Source organism: Oenanthe melanoleuca, chromosome 2 (assembly GCF_029582105.1).
Source record: "Oenanthe melanoleuca isolate GR-GAL-2019-014 chromosome 2, OMel1.0, whole genome shotgun sequence".
In the NCBI taxonomy this organism is placed as follows: domain Eukaryota; kingdom Metazoa; phylum Chordata; class Aves; order Passeriformes; family Muscicapidae; genus Oenanthe; species Oenanthe melanoleuca.
The window spans coordinates 24,585,879-24,608,043 of NC_079335.1; the positions used below are offsets into that span (position 1 = coordinate 24,585,879).

Below are 22,165 nucleotides of genomic sequence, written 5' to 3' on the forward strand. Positions count from 1 at the left end.
TTAGGCATTCTTGGTTTCTGTGTAAGAAAGGAACAAGATCTGAGATGCTCAGAGTCATGCATGCACAATCCTCCTAGGTCTGTGTCCATCACTTTAGCTTGTGCCAGGACTGCTTGTTGTGTAGTTCCATGGTGCTGTGCAGGCCTTGACTCAAGCTGCAGAGCTTGAGCTGGGTGGGCTGTAGCCACCTTACAAAGACCAGACCAAGCATCTGGGCTCTCACCCCTGCAGACCTTCACAGTCACTCTCACATGGTGCCTCGCACTAAGAGGACTATGCTCCATAAAAACAAGCTTTTACTTTGGGGGCTTTCTGTAAGTTACTGGTATTTTGGCCTTTTTCTACTCCGTCTCCTCACTTTCATGGCAGATATGGTAAAGAAACATCTTGGTGATACCTTTTTTATTGTTGCTGTTTTGAAGACAACAGCAGACTATGCTTGTTTGTCTAATACTGTCTTAGAAAAAAAAATCTATATCCAATGCCATCTACTCAAAATCATCATAAACTGTGCTCATTAGTAGAATTGCATATGTGTGTTATTTTGCAGCTAGATTTTAACTGTGGCTTTTTTTTTTTTTTTTTTTTTGCCTTTAAGAATAACTTACTAAGTCAAAAATCTGTTTAATTGCAAATAGAAAAACAGTGAAACAAATATAATCCCCTGTCCATAATTCTCTTGGTAAATTTCTAGAGTTATTACTGTAATATTTAGTACTTCTTGATAACAAACAAATCTTTTTTGTGGATGTGTGTCTTAAATTACCTGAATCAATAGCTCTATAAATGTGCTCTGATCAGTGGAAGGGAAGGGTTATGGAAATGCTTCCATAGCTCGCTAATAAGTCTAGTCCCTAGAGGAGCCCTTCTCAGAAAGTATTCAGGTAATGGCTTGTATGATCAGTGCTAAATGTAATGTAAAGAAAGACTCATAAATACAGCATCTGAAACATCTGGAACTTCAGGAAGAGCACTTATGAATAGAACAGAAGCAGTAGCTCATACATATCTAGTAAAGCTGTGATGCAAGAGACAGGCCATGGGACTTGTGTAGTTAGTAGGTAAAAAAAAAGAAAGGTAACTTGAGTGTTTATATTTCCCCAAGGAAACTGGAACTCATGACATTCATCAGAACTTTGTAGATAATATTGCAATCCAAGAAAACTAGTCATCACCACAACAACAGGTACATAAGATAAAATGAACTCAAGCATACAGTTAGATCCCTATATTAGCATTTGTTTGCGTATTTGTCAAGATGGATTCTTGGAAAAAGTGAAGTCTTCTGGCTTAAAAGATAATTATACAGCACAGCCTTTGGCATTGGACACATCAGTCAGCTCTGCAGTAGTATGGGTACAAATGAACTGGTTGGAGTGAGTCCATTCAATTTTAACACGTCCATTTTGGTTATTTGGTTGAAAAAATACTTCTGAGACTCACAAACACAAACGTGGATTGCTTCAGTGATGTAGCATCCATGTCAGTTGTAAATATTTGTAAGAAGTGCTTTTATGTCTGACATGACAGGGAGAAAATACTTTGGAGTGTATGGAAAGCTAATCCATATATTTCCTCAAATCTGGTAGTAATCTAGTTAACAAAATGAAAACCCCTAATATTCAGAGGTATAATGAAACCAAAGAAGTGTCTGTGAGCCTTGAGATGCTTTAGGGTTTTTTATTTTAGTTTTGAAGTGCGGAAAAAGGGATTGAAAAATTCCTCCAATATTTTAATTAAAGTACTATTTAAATACTGGGGGTTTTGCTACAGAGATTCTGAATGTCAGTGATTTCCCTTTGTACTTTTTTGTTGGTGGTTTTTTTTTTTCCCCCAACAAGGTAATCCACCCTTTAAATCCATCTTGTCATCTCCACTAGCAAGGGAAGAAAAAAGGGGCCATATGTCTGCATTATTTGTGCCTTTGTTTCTTTTTCTTTACGATTCAAATATCATCACTGAAGTGATGATATGCCACAGTCTTCATAAATAGGTCTTGCTGAAAAACTCTGATAATTTGGATAGCTGGAGTTGAAAAATTATTGGAAGAAAATTCTGGTTGTCATTTTGAACCAGTAGACCTTATTTCCTGACAAAGATTTTTGTACTTCTTTTAATTCTGTAAATCATGTTGAGCCTGGAAGTTTGCAGTATCTGATCAATATTTTTCTGTTAATATTTTTAAATTAAAAAATTAAATTAAATACTTGATTACTCATTTTAATGCAATGTAATCCAATACACACATTAGCCAGCTACAACAGTTGCAATGGTTACAACGGTTACAACAGTTGCAAGGGTTACAAACTGCCATTATTCACCAAGAATGTGCTGAAGGTAAGAGGGTCTATTCTTTTCAGTCTGAATAATACATGTTTATGAAAGTCTAAAAATGACTCAGACTTTATATATATTCACTTGATTAACTGTGATGGTCTATGAAGTGAATAATACATCATCCGACTCCTCCATTTCTGCTGAAGAATTTCAGTACTACATACTGCAACAGGACTGCAACTTTCATCCTAATAGTGAATAATTACCCATATCAGACACTGTATACTGAAGTACACACAGTGGGATAAATTAAAGATGAGGGTTCTTCAGCATCATGGGTTATAAACAAGATCTATAACCATACTGAGTGCAGCTGTGGCTCTAGATAAGTGGAGCAAGCACACATCAGAAGGTCTGCAGCAGTGTTGATATTTTGTGTCTGTTGAATTTATCTGAATAGAAATCTTACAAAACAGAGTTTGAAATCTCCAACTGAAGAGTGCCAATACCTGCAGGATTTGCCTCAGGAAACCGGGATTCTCAGAAGTGTATGAATTTGTCAAAAACACATAGGTTAGCCATTTCTTAATACATTTTTGAATGTTAACCCTTTAAGACCCTTTTTATTTTTCCTAAAGCTGTTCACCATCATGTTTTCAGTGTTAGCCAGAGCATTCCTGCCAAGACATGTCAGTTAGTTCATGCTGTGATTATAAACCTGTTCCTTTGCCATTTGCAGATAATCAGCATTGCTATGATATGCATGATATTCTCAACATGAGCACACTGTAATGCTGTGAATACCACAGTAACATTTATAACTTGTAATTCTAGAATGTAAAGCCTGTGTGATACTGGTCACAGATGACATTAAGTATTGCTCTTAATCCACTCACTGCATGGGAGGTTTGGGCTAGATTGTGGCTGATTGAACTGCATGCTGTTAGGTAGGGCTCCAGCTGCAGACACATTGCATGTGTGTGTTCTCAGTGCTCAGTTCTGACATAGCCTCTGCTAGAGGATGGTTCAGTAATACACTACCTATGTGGCTTTTCATTTATTACTCTTTACAATAAGAATACAATGAGAACACAACATATTTTTAACACAATTTTGAGGGGTGTTGCAATAGCCACAAAAATGTATTAGAGGGCAAAGAAGGGCAAAGATGTATTTAAAAACACTGGGAACGCTTGTCCCCCAACCAGGTTTGCAAGGCAGTCTCATTCAGTATTACCCACCTTCAGGTCTCTATATTTCATTATGTGGAACTGCCACACTTTTGAACTTGACTTTACAAACAAGATAGTGAATATTTTATATTTGTTGCTCTGAGAAATCTTTTTTGTTTGTTTTCTGTGTCTCACTAATGGTGTTACATTTATTGTGGGATAGAATGATGCAGAACTTGCATATGAAATAGGGAAACCACATAAATACATAAAAAGGCATATATATTTAATTTGTTCAGGGCTGCTTATATCTAGTTTTTATTATTTTTGAGCCTTAATATTCTATTATTATCACTGCCAGTACTTTCATAAGTGAGGTAAATTCTAAAAGATCATCAAGACATTAGCTATTCATCTCCATTTCTTAATACTTTGTTTTATAGATTTGCATGTCACTGTCCGGTGATAAAAAACCTCAGTTCTTTTGTTTTGCCAGCTTACCTTCTGTCCTTCTTTCCAAATATGAATTAGACTTTTTGAGATTATTGAACATTTCTTTTCCTTCTTAGTCTTTCTATTCTGTTTTCTTGGGTTTCAGCCTAATTATCACATGAGTTCATATAATTTATTTGGTCCTAGCCTTTCATCTCAGTTTCACTTTGCAGATCCATATTTATGGCTGCTCTTACAACTTTCCATGTCCCTGCACATTACTCTCTTTCAGCACCTTTTCTCTTTATCTTAAAGCCTCCAAAAATTTAATTTGAATGTGAGAGCTGAAAACAATTGCAAGTTTTTGTATTTTCTTCATGTGTATTCTTCTGTCCCAATCCAACAACTTTCTTACCATTTCACAAATTTATTTCAGATTAAAATGCAACATTTAAATTCCCTTTTTGATATCAAAAGTCTCATTTGTTTTTATCTCATTTAAGCACTTACAAACAAGTACAGATTATTCTCATATATGTGCTTTTTATTTTCCTTGTTCATCTTTTTCCTTTGGTTCGGTAGGAACTGGACTAATTACCAACACATGCTTTCATGCTTTGCCATGAATTTCAAGTAAATTCAGTAGTGTACATACTGTTGTTCTGCATAATGATATTGTTACATTTTCACCATTAACAAACCTTAGTTATTATGTCTGACATGTAAAGTCTTTTCCAATATCCTTTTCTGAATGATCTGCCTTGTCACTTAGGATTTTTCTAAATGTTGTCTGATTTCAATCCATTTCCTTCCAGGCAGCATTTACTTTGACTTCTAGGTGCTGCAGTTAGTTATTTAATATTTTCTGTTGTCCTCATTATGGCTTTTTGCAGTTGCTTTTACATTTAGTATTTCAGGGACTTCACTCAGTTGTGTTAATCTTGGTTTGATTTTGCTAGGTGTCCAAGTTTAGATCTTTTGTGCTTCTGTTTTAATGAACAATTTTTATGATTCTTAAGCTGAAGGACTCCTTACTTTAAAAACACTTAATATGTAAGATTTATATCCTCTGATTTTCTGCAGTTTAGCCTTAGAAAGAAGATTGTTTTCACGGGCTCATCACCACTGACTAAACAATAGCCATGTTACTAACATTTTTCTGGCTAGGAAAATGTGGTTTTTATTATCTTCATAAGTGCTTCTTGTCTTTTTTGTGTACCATTCCAAACTATGGGAAAGTCTCTCATAAGCTCTTGATTTAAGTCTTCTTGCAGAGGATCTCATTCCTCATGTAAATAATTTGTGGTTGGAATAAGAGCTTGATTGATGTTTATGTTTTGGAAATTTTAACAATTAGCTGGAAATCTGGTCATTTATGTCATTGAATTCCATTTTTGGAAAGTCATGTGTACCAAAAAATCAGTTCCACATCTCTCTGTCCTTTTTCTTTCTTTTCTTTTTTTTTTTTTTGCTTCCCCCTAAACTAAGAGCCATAGACTTAAATCAAGGTTATGCTCCCCTTGCCCTGGATGGTACCTTAAATAGCCAACAGGAAAACTCAGTACAAAGACATGAATGTAACAACCCCCTTGTTTTGCCACATTTGGAGTCTGGTTGCGTCTTTTCCTGCAGGTATTCCATGAAGAACAAACAAGAGTGGTTTTTTACCTTTATTTTTCTAGAGCTGTCAAACAGTATTTTCTGCTGTTGCCTCTGTCCCCCTAACTGAACTGGCACTGGGCCTGTAAGTCTAAAAGCCTTTAAGGGGTGAAAACTGTACACAAGGCTATTTGTCATCTCCAGAATCATGCAAGCCAAGCCATACTGAGAATTTTCCTATTTTTGGTACCAGCTCTGAAATCCTCTATTGAGTTGATTAAACCAATATAAATAGCTGTTTTACAAAATCTACACACACACATACAGTCTTATTATTTTGTGCTTGGGAGGTGTGAAAGTCTGCCGACAAAAATCTATTTTGAATTGTTGCCCCATTCTTCAGTGACAAACAGAAGAGCTGGATAAATCCACTCAGCTGCCTGTCAGATGGGAAGGTGCACTCCCGGTCACTGTCTGCAGATTCTCATGCTGGAAACTGCATCTGTGAACCAGTGCACAGGGATTGGGATTCCCTAGTCTCTGTTGAAAAGCCCATCATTTCCACCTTTGTTAGCTGCCTGCATTATTGTGATCTTTTAAAAGCATTTATGTGGTCTACTGTATGTAAACAGTACTGTATGGATATATGTAGTGGTGTAAGAAATTATTTGCAAAACCTGATGTTTCAACCTCTTTCTTAAAAATACTGCCTTTTGACCTAGTTAGTGAACAAAAGCTCATAAGATGCAAAAATGAGCACATTAAGTCAAAATTAGTATTCAAAGAATGGCAGGTATACTCTTGTTGTATTTCAAGCTCAGACATCAAACAGGTTATTGATTTTTAGCAGCATCTCCAAAAACCTGTCTGTAGTGTAACAAATCAAGTTTTTTTATTCAGGCAATTGAATTCTGACACACTGATAATAGCAATAATGGCAGTGAACTTAGTTTTATGTGTTTGGTTAGGTTTTTTTTAATTTTGTCCTCTATTACTTTGAATAATATTAATCAATTTTTAAATTGTATTTGAAAGGAGCAATTTCAATTTCATCTCCCAAAGATCTGTGTGCTAAATTTCAGGACAAAGTGAATTTTCTTTTAGTGTTGTCTGATCTCAGGTCTTTGAAGTCCCTGTGGAAGGGATCTTGCTGATTTCAGAACTCTTAGGCCCAGGCTAAAGGTTAAACCTTCTTTAAAAAAAAAGAGAAGAAGGTGAAAGAGCTGTCAAAATGTGATTGAAATATGTGGGTGAATTACGAGCTTCAGCTCCAGTGAGGTTGTTTGGCAGCGTGTATTTAGGGGCTTAACCTAAAGTTCAAGGTTCTGTTTTTCAAACTCTTGTGGCTACAATTGCCAACATGGGCTCAGATATAGGAAAGCATAGCTCTGAACTTGGAGAAACACCCCTTTGCTTTTCTGTGGACAACTTATTTGATCACTGGAATGACATCTTGACTTTTATCTGCACTCATCAGTACTCTATTTTGCACAGAGCAGAAGTGCCAAACCTGCACTGTTGGCCTCTTTCTTTTTCCTTTTCATAAATACAATGAGAAAGGACAAAGCATGTTACTCCTTCAGTTTGTCTCACAAAGCCTCCCTTAAAAGTGTGGATACTGTCATACAGAGTTGACTCAAAACGCTGTAAAATAAAAATAAGACGAGCATCTTAACTTGGCTTAAGATGAGACATTCAAGTCATAAGCATTGATCTGGTCTAAGTGACATTCATGAGCTACAGCCATGGCATCCTTTTTGTTTTGAGGAGAGAAAAGCTTCACTTGTTTTTTGTCTGAGCTGTAATTAAAGAGAAAAGGTACTTTTCTCTAAGCCTTGTTCTCAAGAAACCAGCATTGCTTATGATGCTCTTTCTTTTTCCCTCTTCACCCCCTCCTCCTGCAGAATCTCATCGGGAATTCCTTCACAGGCCTGCATCTGGATACGTGCCAGAGGAGATCTGGAAGAAAGCTGGTAAGAATTGTTTAAAAACACCAGCTTAGTCGTCTGGCAGCTGTGTGCAGTTGTTAATGCACTGATGGGAGGAATTGGAAGGCGGGGGAAGGGCTTACTAGTAACAAGAAGAAATTTTGTTTAATAATCTTATACTGGAACTGATTGGGACATTAAATAATTTTATAATAGAAGCATCTGCTGCTATAGTTGCAGGAATATCAGTACTTCCAATATGGATCCCTATTTTCAGGGCTTCTAATGGTTTCAGGCTGAAACTTGATATGTTAAAAGTTTGTCTGTTAGCAATTTAAAAAAAAGAGGTTATGTGGGTGGTTTTATTTAAGCTTCAGGGTTCTTACCTAGTTAAGGTAAGAATTCCCAAAGGAGCAGAAAAAACCCAAGTACACCTGTTAAAAAAAAGACTTCAACTATGCAAAGTAACCATTCTTAATTTAAAAAAGATTTTGTGCCTGTCAGCCCCCAGTGAAGCCCGTGCTCATAAACCTGCAGAGTGTGCAATGAAGTCAGCAAGTTCGCATCTCTGCAGCTGCTCTGGCTTTTTGCAGGGCACTGACAGCATCTGCCTGTGCCTGGAAAGCACCCTGGGCAGACGTTGTGGTTGTGCAAAGTTTTCTTAACACTGAAACTCTGCCTGAGCACAGGAGTTTCCTGGCAGGGATCCCACTCTGGTGCTGGAGCTAAACCTTTGCTCTTTTGACACTGACATCAGAGCTTCCTTGTTTTCAGAGGAGCCAGGAGGCAGCTCTTGAACTCCATGGAGATAGTTGAGGAGCTATTTATACACCCAAACACACCCCCCTGCTTTTGAACACCTGTATAACCATGAAGTCTGCAGCAGCTGTCTGAGCAGCAGTTAATGATTAAATGGCAAATATGCAGCAGTGTTGATGCTTTCTGATCAAATTCCTGCAAATGCTTGCTGCTTTGCAGTGTATTTTAAACTAGATACACAGCATACATGTAAAAATGTTATGCTGTTATCTTGTTGCATCAGACAAGAATTTATGTTTTGTGTGTAATGTGGGTTTATCCTATAAAGTCTACATTTGTCAATATGTTAATGTTTTTAGAGCTATTGCATTTTCTATGAAAAATAGTAAAACACTGTACATGATCTTGGTTTTGTCCAGGGAAAGTGTAGCCTTTGTAACTGAATGCCCAAGAATATTGCCATATTTATGTTTGCATTTTAAATGAAAAAAATTAAAAAAAAAAATGCAGTTCCAGGAAATCTCAGTAAGAGAAGCATTATTCTATTGAATTTCAAAAACTTCAGTTTTGGAACTCTCTTGAAAAATCTGATGTCATTTGGCATGAGGTTATTTATGACTCATGGATTCAATACAATAAAAGAAAATAGTTTCTTCATAATTAATACAGGCTTGTTGAAGCTTTTGGCTTGAGTTATGAAATTGGATGTGCATTCGCACTGCATGTATTCACAAATGTTAGTGTACAGGACCTGTGACATCATCTTGTATCATCTATTGTCATCAGTCCATTTGAAACAAAGCTTTTCCTTTGGTGCCATTTCCAGTCTCTTATTTTCAGGCTGATTTGGTTTAAATCAAGTGATCATGCCTGTGAATTGGAGAATAAAAGAAGTATGACTCTGCAGGATGCATACCTGTATCTGTTACTAAGTTTAGTCAAACAAACATCAGAAAGCATACTGCTTTCATAAATCATGGTCCTGCATTTTTAGGAGGGTGGTCTGAAACTGGAGGTATCCACAGATTCATGATGAAGGCAGTAAAGGTGCAATTCAGCTCTGTGAGAATAGGCCTCTGATGCTGTTTGAGATACCCCATAGTTTCCTGGTCGGGCAGCAACTCCCAGTCAAGAAGACTACAGATCCCTCACAGGTTATTTCTTTTTGTTCAGTGTGGATCTCTTTGTGTGTTTAATGTCTGTAAAGACAAATGTGCAGAGAGCTGAATCAACTATGAAATTCTGTTTGGAATGCTAAATCCATTACACTAAAAGAATGTGGCATAAAAACAGTTAATAAACAAACTGAAAAGCATGTGGAGAAGGGATTCACGTTAAGCTTTTGGAGATTGGCAGACTTCAGTGTAAGTCTTAACTAATACTAAGTTAGGCATGTGCTTTTGTGTTTGCTGGAGCAAGGATATATTATGCAGTACCTCATGAGTTAAAGCCATGTAAGCCCACTTCAGTTTCATACACCAGTAGAAAGCAGTCATCAGTGCCCCTATTCACCTCATTGATTTATTAATATGGGGATGAAGAGTCCAAGAAAAGTTCTTGTTGTTCCTCAGTAGTCAAGAGGGAGGGAGGCAGTTAATGAGGATCACCCAGATCACAGGTTAGATGACTTGCTCTCTGGGAGTACATACTTCCCTTTGTTGAAACAGAGAGGGTCACAGGCTGCTGCAATAGCTTTTTCTGTGTCATAGAAACTGTCTTCCAGCCATCCCTGTCACTTAGCCAGGCCCAATGTCCATGGCAGTCCAGCTGAAAGCTCTGGAGTTACAGAAGAGGAATGAAATGACCATCCTTTGTCTTAAAAAGACAGTAAGGGTCCTGCATATTGTGCAGAGTAGTCCTGAGACAGATGATGCATTTTGGGATCTGATTCTGAGATAACTCTTTGTCAGCACCTGCCAATAGCCACCCTTGCAGGGTCAGCCTGAGAGTGAGATGATCCAAAATGTTGTGGTGGCACAGGTGTGCACATCTGCCTACCACCTTTCTTTTCTCACCATGTGAACAAATGTGTCAATGGTGTCAGGGAGGTGACCAGGAGCTGGCTGGTGATTTACCATTTTGTGTGAAAAATAAGTATCTCTCTTAAGTCTTCACCAAGGACTTCAGACCATGCTGGGTAGTGCCTATTCCACATAAGCTCTTTGCTTCCTGGAGCTTCTCTTGTTGTTAATGCTGCCAAGGGAAGGAAGATTTCAGTTGCACTCCTAAAATGACAGTGAATTTGTGCCAAGAATGCCTAGCATTTCTGAGGAGGCAGATGATGCAGGTACATGCATCTTAGATACTTGATTTTAAAAGCCTCCAGATTTCTGCTTTCTGATAGGGAGCGTAGGGAAAGGAAGGGTGCTGGTATCATTCTTGGTCTTCATAGCTCAGCATTGTCAAGGCAAATAAAAATCTCCTTTGCCATCACCCATATCACAAACATATCTTAAACTATGAAGCTTGCGTTCTATTTCCATAAAATATCAGTAGTATTGAGTTTGGGAAGTTGTGAAGAAGGTCAATGATACATAATTTTGTCTGATTATTTAGGTGTTCATGAGTGTGTAATATATTGAAATAATGATGGTGCATTGTGACCCAACATATTTTAACTTACTTATTTTCACGCTTTGGATAGCACAGCACAAATTCTATCATCAAAGTTAATGGAAACATTAAAATCCAATCCATAGTTTAAGCCAGCCAAAAAGTATTAGGCATAATGGCCTTATAAGAACTTTCAGGCATCTTCATGCTCTTAGAAGTGTTGCAAACAACTTATGCAATATAGAAGATATAGTTTTCAATTTCTATATTTGGACTGGAAATAAATAGATTATCTGGGATGGAAAACTACAATTAGAAGTCCATGTAAAAATGTTGAAGCATTTTGCTTCTGTTTAATATAAGAAACTGGCATTTCTAACCACTGCAAACACCTAGCTGTAAAACTAAACTTATATAACAAAAGTGCATCATGTAATACAAAGATCATTTCTATTAGTAGCAAATAACAGCAAGAATAGAGATTTTCTTAAAGAAATCTGCTTTGTCGGTAACTGCAGTTCATAGACATGCAACGCCTGTATTTAAGTTGCCTCATTTTTCTGAAAATGGTAATAAAATTACATCTGTATGTTTGCCTGTGTATAGTTCTTTCTCGTGATCAGTGAATGGTTACAGTTGGTAATAAATATTCAAGCACCTTGCAAATGTCCTACCAATTCCCTTTGCTGATCTGTGTGTGCCTGTGGGACTAGAATAGGAATGCATAATTTAAATATAAATTGCCTGATTTGCATATACAATTAGAGTAGCTGTGGCTTTGATCGTAAGCAAAAATTATTGTCCTGTATTGCCACTTAGATAGAATTTTAATTCACCTTGAATATTCAAAGTAAATTAAGCCTTGGCTGTATGGTTGAAGGGTATGATTTTTTCCTCTCCTGAGGCTTTCCCCTAAACAACATTTATGGTAGGGTAATATAAGGGCATATTTTCAGCCTCATAAAAATAAGGCATAAGTTTTATCTCTAAATCCCTCCCCACCCCCTTGAAAACTTCACTTGAAACATCTCTTGCAGATATGCACACATGTAACATGCACACATACTCCTCAAGAGAGCTCTTCTTTGATTTTAACTCAGTTTTAGTCACTACATGACTTAAAGTTAAGTCTTTATTGTAATTTGCTTAATAACTGAAAATGGAGGCTTCATGTATTTTTTAAATAACACATGCAGAGTTATTAGTTGTAACTCAGGAGAGTGACTGAGTATCTGTACATCAGAGTTGTGTCTTCCTGTTCATGCACACAAGTACATGGGCTAAATGTATGGACCAAAACTCAAACACATAACACCGTTCTAATACTTGCATTTTAATCTACAGTAAAACATTTTTAATAGAAACCCGTGGCTTTAATTAAACAGAACATTTAATTAAGGTGGGTTTTAAGTGCATGAAACAATTAAGTGCAAACACTTGAATGAAACATGTCATAATTAGTTTTAATAGAGTGTTAATTGGTACTAGGTTTGCCAAGTTAATAATTACCGCTTATTACATTTTCAATTAATCATTGTCATTTTGCTTTGAATAAAGATGAAAATTAGATAAACTAATTCAGGGGGAGGATGGTTTCCTTGTTAATTAGAGCAGTTAATTAAAAAAAAAGAAAGAAATTACTTGTTTTAGTTGTCAATTAAAAGCCTGTTCATTAGTAAAATCTTTGCACTCTTCCTTCATCAAAAGCCAAATAACTAATTTGAGACAATCCATGTTTTCTGGAATAAAAGATATGACAATAGTATATACCAAAGAAGGGACTCATACTACCATAGTTGTTTTACAAGAATCATAAAAGTTTGAATTTAATGAAGCAGGGTGCCCCTGCTCAGTGTTAATTATACTCCAAAGTCTTGCTGGGCAGAGTGTGCTCAAGAGCTCAGAAGAGCTAGGAAGTCAGGTCTTCAAGTATAAATATGGACTTGAAGGACAGATCAAGAGGTCAAATGAATGTTCATAAACAAATTTTAATTCTTTATCATAAAACAGTATGTCCAAGAAAAGATATTAGACCAGTGTTTTTAAACTCTTGGGATTTTTTTAACTTCAAGTATTTATTTGTTTACGTATGGGAGAAAAAATGTTAAAGACCATAATTTCACCGAGCTTAAAATACATTTTTAAAAAAATCTGTAATATGTCTTAAATAAGAATTGTCAAGTATGTGCATATATCTGCTGTGCTACAAATTTTTCAGTGTTCAACAAGATTGCAAGTAAACTGGATCAGAGATCTGAAATGATTGTACCTAAAGAAGTACTGACTGAGAATCAAAATAGCAGGAATCATTGCTAGTGGTAGACATTTCTATGATGGGGGAGAAGCACCTCAGTGCTTCTTGAGGATTCTGGAGGAGCCAGGTTCCTGTGTGTCCTGCTGAGAAGGAAGAGTGTCATTGTAACTGTGCCGTGTCAGTGCGCGTGCTGATGGCTGTCCCTGCCTTGCAGAGGAAGCTGTCAATGAGGTGAAGCGGCAGGCCATGGCCGAGCTGCAGAAGGCGGTGTCGGAGGCCGAGCGCAAGGCTCACGACATGATCACTTCCGAGAGGGCCAAGATGGAGCGCACTGTTGCCGAAGCCAAGCGCCAGGCGGCGGAGGATGCCCTGGCTGTCATCAACCAGCAGGAGGATTCCAGTGAGGTAAGGGCCTTGCTGGGCCAGCATCGCCACAGGGGTGTCTGAGCTGCCTTTAGGCTGTGTGACAGGGTTTTGGGATGTGTATTTCAGGCATACACCAATTTCCAAATTCTCTTGGCTGTGTTGTAATCTGAGCCCAAATACTTGAGCTCTGTTCTCACCTTTTAACTGCTCCTCAGGGTTGCATGTTATGTTCTAATTTGACTTTTCAGTAGCTTCATTTTAAAGCTCTTCAAACTACCATGCTGAATAGATAAAAAGATGCGCAGTGGAAAACATTTGACACTGAAATCTAATTTAAGCAAAAAAATTATTCATGAAAGAGATTGTAGAGCAAGGTGGCTAAAAACTTGTCTGGGGAAAGTGTTGGATGTAGAAGCAATTAACAAAAGATCATGGTTCCTGTAGGAAAGAATGTGAATGTAAATTTGCAAGTGTTTCCTTATTTTGAATGTAGTGCTTTGGCTGCAGGGAATATTTCAGAATTGAGTAGTGGGCAAAGAGCATTTGGTAGGAGAAAAAATAGATTTGAGAGATCAAAGAGTAAAACAAGAATGAATATGTTAAGCCTTGATGTACTTTCAGACCTGAGAGTGGAAACCTTGAATTGTTATGATACAGGACATCTGACACCATGACTTTGTGGAAGATGGGAGTGAAAGAGCAGTGTGTGTTTGACCACTGCTGTATCAGTCTAGATGACAATTAAATTTTATGTTTGTTAAAAAAAAAAAAAAAAAAAAAAAAAAAAGTCCTAAGTTAAAACTGACCTTAAAAACATGACAAGGAAATTTTGTCAGATAGATGTTATTTGTATATAATCTCCATTTCTCAAGACCACTGCAATGAAAGAGCATTACCATAATGAAGTATTTATTTTTTGTATACTAACAGCTTGACTTTAGCAAACTCACTTTTTAAAATAACTTCTAAGCAGCAGGAAGCTGGGGAAAAGAATAGGTGACAGTCCCTGTTACATGGAGACATACATTTGTGTATGATGATGTCTAAACACTTTGCATGGGCTGGATGGGCAGTGTTGTAGAAGAGTCACTTAAGTTGAGAGATGCAGATGAGCTACCTGCAGCATGCTGAGAACACACAGAAATCACCAGCACATAAGTCAGTGGCATGCTGCAGTATGCATCTGTAATTTGAGGGAGCGTAAGTTTTTAATTCATACCAGCTTCTCTGGAGATGAAAGACCATTGTGGGATCACTGAATGCCCAGAGTTTCTCCTTAATGTGTAGCAGATGAATAACAAGGAGACAAAAGGAATTGATTTTCAGCATCTGAAAGTTTCTCAGGAAGAAAGGGACTGGGGGAAGTATATGTACCCTTTAAGTACTAACTGTTCTATTGTAGATTAAATGAGACATAAATTCAATTTATTGGCCTTTTGTATCTAAGATACTCAAGGACATTTTCCTGCACTGTTTGTAGAAAGGGCATTTTTCTAACATAGCATCATTAAAGAGCTGTCATTTTGTGTGTTTGTATATATACAAGAGACTCTTATTGTTAAAACCAAAATTCCAAAGGTAAATACCTTTGGAGGAAACAACAAATCTGTTTAGTGAACTGATACAGTATGAGTAGGACAGAGGAAGTACTTACATGCCAGTACATACAGCCCATTTTTCCACCAGCAAATGTGTATCCAAAAAAATGTGCAGAGAGTTTGTGTGCTGTGATTAACTTCTGAGCAGTTAAAGTTCTGGAAAGAGCCATGTAACAACATCTTTACTTTTTCTGCAGCAAAACTGATTATGAGGTTTTTCACTTCTTGGGAACAGGACTTTGGGCAAACAAATCTTTAAATTGCATTCTAATGAAACGTGGCTGATAAGGTTATAAATGTTCTCAGGGAGGTTACAAGCCTCCTGGACCTAGAAATGACATCTAGTGTCCTGATCCTGCAACTTTCACCCCTGTGGTCATCAGGGTGGCTGTTTTGAGGCACCAGTTTTAGTCAGCCATCATAGAGAAATCAAGTTTGACAGTTTGTGTTTACAGGTGATTGATTAACTGTGAAGGGAGATAGATGATGGCAATACTTGTTTAGTTAGATGCATCTATTTATAAGTAGTTCCTCTTTGGCTTCTAATTATGACAAACTCTAAACACTTAGGGCAATACTTCTCACAGTTACCTGTTAACTCAAGCTGGTTTGGTTTCCTTTTTGGCTGACTTCTGTAAGAATGGACTGGACTTTTCCTTCATATTTGGGGACAGATCAGTTTGATTAGTGTTTGAAAACTGTTTCTTCAGAGATGAGCCTGTGTTTTTCAGGTCTGAGGAATAAAACTCCACATTTCTTTTGGTATTAATTCTCTCTTGGATCTCTCTGTGGACATTGCTGCTCTTTTGTCTAGGTTGTAAGTCTCTCTGTTTACGGCTTTCAGGTGAACACTTACAGCAACACAGGCTCCTGTGCATTTAAGGCCCTGAAGTCAAATTTTTAGAGCTAGAATATTTCCCGTTTCAAATCTGAGACCATTACAGTGCAGCCCCTGAAGCGTTGCAGGTCCAGGGGGAATGCAGAGCATCTCTCCTCATTCCTTATCCTTGCTGGGACATTGCACCAAGGCGTGCAAGAAAGCTCACTACAGGCTGCTGTATAACCTCCATGCAGTTCCTGACAGACAGTATTTCTCTCACGGGTGTCATTATTTCATTTGGCTGTTGAAACTATGAATGGAGATGAGAATTTGATGCCAGATTTGTAATGTATCAGATACAATTTTCAACTGATATGGCCACTCCCTGTCTATTGGCAAGGTTTCTCCCTTCATTTGTTATTCAGTAAAATGCAGCCTGGACATAGCTGAGGCTTCTTAAAGCTGTTCTGGTGTGAGAATTTTGTGGTATGATTTTTATTGCAGTCTGCACCAGTTCTCAAAGTGATAACTAGTACCAAGACTCAGGATTTTTGTGATTATTATAATTCAGCCTCCTAATCCAAGACCTTTCAGAGATCTCACAAAGAAAAGCAGATTATATTTTTGGTAGTTTTTGTTGGTGTTGCTGATTTCTATGTTGAGTTGGATTCTTTCTTCTGGTTTTGTTTGATTTTTTTGGTGTTCTGTTTTGCCTTGTCTTTAACCCAGAAAAAGTAGGATCCCTGAGTACAAGATTGTCTTCAAGAAAAGAAGTGAAGCTGGGCTTATTAAGATGACCAGATCAAAATTCCAAAATTAAGGGAGCACAAGACTAATAGGGGAGGTGTAATATTCAGAAGAGTCTCGACCTTTAAGAAGTGGTCTGCAAGATTTTGAGAATGACCAGATTACATAGCATAGGTAGAATATCTGACTCTGTCTTGATCCTTTCCCACTGCTTCTGTGTCTGTGCATTTACTTTCTAAGGGTTCTCATTGTTTTTTCACCTAAGACATTGCAAGTGACCAGCTAATGTTCATGCTTTCCTGTTACTGAAGTTGGTTGAGGACCAGCTAACTGAGCAGACTGCTGCTGAAAAGCAAAAGAATGAGAAGAAGGCCTACCTGTCAGCATGGCTCTTCTAAACCACAAATTATTTCTTTACCAGTTCCTTACAGTTGCTTGACAAAAGGTGACCCATTAACTAGTAGTTGGCTTGGCTAAGTATGGAAACATGTGTGAGCAGCCTACTGTAATGACTGCTGTGCTTGCTTTGGCTGCAATGTACTGCTTTGCAAATCAATTTTAATAGTGAGAGTGAACAGTTTAGCAAAGAGACTGACTTTCCAGATTATAAGGGGGAGTGGGATCATCAAAACATCTGTCTTTCTGGTTTGGTATAAGATGCCACTGAAAAATCTGACACTTAGTGTTCTCCCTCAGTTTTGAGTAGGCTGGGGGCTGGGGACAGGGAAGGAACAAAAATGTTTCATCTCTCTCTACTTAAAGCAGATGCTGACATCTGCTCAGATAAAACAAGTGTGTAACTGGTCCAACACTGCTTTTAGGAGATGTGTAATGTTAGGGCTTGTTTATATTGCAGCAGTTCATGTTGTATGTGAGTATCACACCTGACATTTTGAAGACAGCTGGGTTCAATCTCTGCTGACCGATCCACTGAGACCAGGACCGTGCCAGCAAACCTTACACTGAGCATCAGATGGTGTGATTCAGGCAAGCCTGGTTTATAGGCTGGTATTAAGTTTAATACCTATGTCAGCTAATGTTTAATTTTTTTGGCAGAGCATCTCTTGGAAAGTAGCACATCATCCACTGCAGTGGTGGGTAGTAAGTACAGAGGCACCAGAGCCATGTGTTCTGCACAGGATCAGTCCAGATGTGATGTGAGCATTGGCATTGCCCCAGACTGCTGAGCTCAGCCTGGCTCGCCAGCTTGCATGGCTCTTCTGTGGGCTGCTCTGCACTTCTGTTTGCAGGATTTAGCTACTCTCACTGACTTGTATGAAAGTTCATGTATTTCACTCAATAAACAGCAGCTTGGGCAAGCCTGGAGTGTTCAGTGATAGGTGTAACTTTACTAGAAACATCTAAAAGTTTGAATGTCATTTTGACATGGTGTTGGAATTTTCAAAGTACCAATATATTTCCCTTTCTAATGAGTCTTGGATAAAATTCTCATAAACAACTTTGCTGGATTTTTACACTGCTATTCAGCAGCTCATGCAGTTCTCATTTATGCTCCTGTGGTTTCACTGATTTCTAGATGTTCCTTTTCTTGTGGTTAGCAGTGGTAGAGTTCTGAATGTCATGAGCATTGCAGAACTGGGTAAAATCTGGTTCTTTGTACCAGCCATGCTTCCTTTCATGGTAAACTGGGGAAATCCGGGAAGATGACAGAATGAGGGTTTGTTTTGTTTTTTTTTCATTTAATTTAAGAAAGCTCTATACTAAGTCTCAGTTGGAGTATCAGAGGAAAGTAAATACTCAATTCTGGTTGAATGTTTCAGAGATGAAAGCAACAGGATGGGCAGCATTACTGACAAGTATATGTTTTAATTCTGGAGACCACAGAAATGGAGACCTTTTGTTTTTAAGAATTTTCATGAGGGCAAACGGAGTGTTTGAAGATGGAAGCTTAAGTGCATGAGAACTGGGAGTTTAACCTAAGATAAGGCTATGACCTGAGACTGATGTTCCTTGTCAGTTGAAAGAGGAGGATGAAATATGATCAGTGGCATAAATTCAGAGTAAGATTCCCATCTGGTGTAATTTAGCTCAATTTCATTTAATTAATCGATTTTCAAGGTAGTGAAGTTAAATTGAATTAAATAGTCTGAGAATCTAGCTTTTTGTATAACCTCACTGTTTCACAGGGAAATCAACACAGAGTTAAACTGCAATCCAGTCCTTCTCATAGTTTTAGCTACATCTGGAACTCTACAGACATGAGCTGGAAAGTGCAGTGTAGTAGGTCACTACCTAAAGACAGAATATATAGACTAGCACAAGCTTTGAGAGATTGGCATCTCCCTTTTCCATGATCAACTCTAGCTGTACCATTCCTCCTGCTTTTCCTGTGCTTTAATGATGGGGATTCTCCAACACCTCTAGGCAATTTGTCCCTGTTCTTAACAGAATTTTGATCCCGTTACTTCTGCTCATCCCTGTAAAGATGGATGTAGACATTAACTGCAGTGATGTTTGGGTGCTACTGCCCCATTTAGGCTACCATCTCATATTTAAGAGTATTGAGTTCATTCAGTCTCTTCTCACTGCTTGCTTGTCTGACTTCTGATTAATCTGGCTGCCTTTCTTCAGGTTCTTTCAAAGTCTTGTTTTTCTTGCTTGATTTTCTGTATTTGAAGTGCATCATCTCAACCTTGAAAGGGCTCCCAGGTGGATCTTGTCAGTGATAGGAGATAGTCTTAAATCAAGTGTAAGGCAGTCCATAGCTGTGGTCATATGCCCTTGCAGGAAGATTGCCATCTTGTCAGCAGCATGACACTGTGGCCATCTGTTGTCCAAGGTGCTGTGTAGAGCCTCAGCTAGGTCTGCTCCATTTTGCTGGTACCTGCTAGAGCATCCCAGGAAGGAAGATACCCTGAGTATGCTCAATCCTGTGTGAGATCAAGCTTTGTCTGTGATAGCTGGATCTGCTGGAAATACATGAGCACAGGGGCATATGAAGCACAGCCCAGGCTATTAGCTGGCATCTCAAGCTAAGAAAAGCTGGCTTTTCTGTGGTAGAATTTGGGGCTATCAGCCAGCACTGTGAACAGAAAGCATTTGTTTCCAAAGCTTGTGGTGCTCGAGCCTGATCTTTGCTGCTCTTTTTCACTACTTGCACATGGGAAGGAGCAATGAATGGTCACAATGGTGAGGGCTGTGTGGGACAGGGAATTCTGCACGTCAAATCCAGCTGCTGTCTCAGTACAAGCTCCCTGTGATGCGTGTGCTTGTTTATGTTAATTTGCACTGTAGTAATTTTTAAATGCAATTAGTTGCTGCATAAATGTGAGCTGTAAAATTTATTTTGAAATTCTTGTATTTTATGTGGTTTTATTCCCACAATTACACTAGAGCTGTAATGACCTGTTAAATTAGAAATAATATGTCAAATGAACAGAATCACATGCCAAACAATGTAGGACACATTAAGTAGTCATGTGAGGAGCCAGCTTAGTACTTCACCACTTCATTAAAATCTTGCACCTATGTATCACTTTTCATGTTCTGTACAGTCTGATAGTTAACTGATGTCAATTTTAATAAGAAAGTTGAACCAATACTGTTAGAATTAAACTGCTGTTTCCTTACATCAATACAGATCATGTGGTAAGATGCTGAAATACTCTCTGGTGACTCTGGTCACATCTGGAGTCAGATCTCTATGTGCTCCTCAAAAAGAGAAGCAAAGTGAAGATTCTTTGGATGCTAGCCTATATTAGCTAAACAGATACTTGAATAAGTTTGACACTCTCACAGTAATTCCCATGCAATTAAAGCGTGAACAGATCTGCACAGGGAAGGAATTCCTGCACCTGGGCATTTGCTGGCTGGCTTCAGCATATTTGTACAAATGCATTTGTTTTCAGATGAGGGAATAAAGGGAAATATGGGCCAAACACAAGGCTGGCAATTTAGCTGGAAGCAAATAGCTAGGAGGTCAGCAGGCATGGCAATATGTGGAAACTGTGCAAGTACAACTGGAGCAGAATTACACCATGCTTACTGATCACAATACAAGCAAGTGTGAGGCTGTTAAAACGAAACTTTCATTACTATGAAATAAATAAATAAATATTGTAATATAGAAATAGAATAGATACTAAAGAATATGAAATAAATAAAATATAGCTACACATAAAATATAATAAATTAATATAATAAGGAAATTATAGTATAGCAAAAGAAGGAGAATCCAGTTATATCACATTTAGTTATCATTCTGGTTAGCAGGATGAAATGCTAATACAAAATGCTGATGCAAAAAAGGTCATTTTGGTGTATGCATAAATATGTCTATGTGTGTACATGTTCATGTACAGTGGTCTAAATTACTTACAGTTATTTTTCATTGTGGAGATAAGAGGTTGTTTAAAGAAAGGTGTTTGCAAATAGTATAGATATTAATTTCTAAAGGTGGATTTACCTCTCTGGCACTGGACAGAGTGTGAGCAAATGAACCTGAGGAAACAATGACTACTGAATCAAAACCAGGTGATGCCTGGTTTAGACAAGGAGTCTGAATTCCTGACATTTAACTACCAGAAACATCTGTTTCTGTGTGTTGGTAATTCCACTTTTTTTTTTTTTTTTTTTTTTTTTTTTTTAAGTGTTTTTAAAGATGGGAACAATTTTATGAATTAAAAAAAAAAAAAAAGTCCTCCAACACATGTACCTGTAATTACCTAATTTAGTCTGTGTGTTTAAGTATGAATTGAGAATGCCATGTAGCTTTGATTTCAATCTCAAATAACAATTGGGCACAGGACAGTCACTCATTTGCCAGTATATGCCTATGCAAAAAAAACAAACAACCAGCCCTCCAAAACAATAAAAACCAATAAAAAGAGGGAATATGGAACTTACACAGGAATATTTTCTAAAGCCACTTGATACTGATTAAAAGTCTAATTTCCTTAAAATACTGTTTTGGATTTAGGTCTTTGTTTTATTCTGAAATTGGGATTTTTTTTTTTAAAGTAGTTGAGGAATATCACTTAAGGATTGGCTGTGTTCCAACATCCAGCTGGCAGAGCTATAGAGTGTGTTAAAATGAATAGCACACATATTCTGCAGTGGCTTCCCCATCCTGCCAAAGATTTAGACTCTAGCTTAACTGTTCACTGCCAGAAGTGCCACTGAGTCAAATGGTATTACTCAGATGATTAAAAATTATGTTTTCCTAGGGTAGCAAGTTTTCCTAGTCAGCAAGTTTTATCTGTGTGTTAAGTCATTTTTTCACTTTCTGGTCTTGCATTAGTCCCTCTCCACTTCTGGAGAAGCACCTTTTTTTGTGTGTGCATGTTTCATTATTTGTTTTAATAAATTTGTAAGAGGAGCTAGCAGAAATTTTACTGAAATTTTCCATTAGTCAGCATGCTGCTGGTTGCTGGATGTGGGACATATTTGGAGTATTAGCAAAGAGCTGCTTCTGTTCTAGTGCAGCTTCTGAGACAGAGTCCTCCAGGTGACTGGAGTTCCTGTGGAGCAGGTACCCAAGGTAGCACATACCGGTGGCTCAGCTGTCCTTAGGCAGAGGGTTGACCAGCAGTTCCCTGCCAGCTGTTTTTGCTGTAACATTTAGGACACTAGCTAATTTCTCCATCTCCTTCCTGTTCTGCTTCTAGAGTTGCTGGAACTGTGGCCGGAAAGCTAGTGAA

General features: G+C 37.9%; 1 protein-coding gene across 6 annotated transcripts in view; it reads left to right on the plus strand.

The window, feature by feature from the left end:
* Nucleotides 1–22,165, plus strand: part of RUNX1T1 (RUNX1 partner transcriptional co-repressor 1) — a 114,412-nt gene that overhangs the window by 88,199 nt on the left and 4,048 nt on the right. For all 6 annotated transcript variants that reach the window (XM_056483853.1, XM_056483851.1, XM_056483856.1 and 3 more), the window contains 3 exons: nucleotides 7,385–7,453; nucleotides 13,189–13,379; nucleotides 22,133–22,165. The exon at nucleotides 22,133–22,165 is cut by the window's right edge and continues 4,048 nt beyond it. In XM_056483853.1, the coding sequence (XP_056339828.1) occupies nucleotides 7,385–7,453; nucleotides 13,189–13,379; nucleotides 22,133–22,165 (293 nt within the window). The remainder of the gene's footprint in view (nucleotides 1–7,384; nucleotides 7,454–13,188; nucleotides 13,380–22,132) is intronic.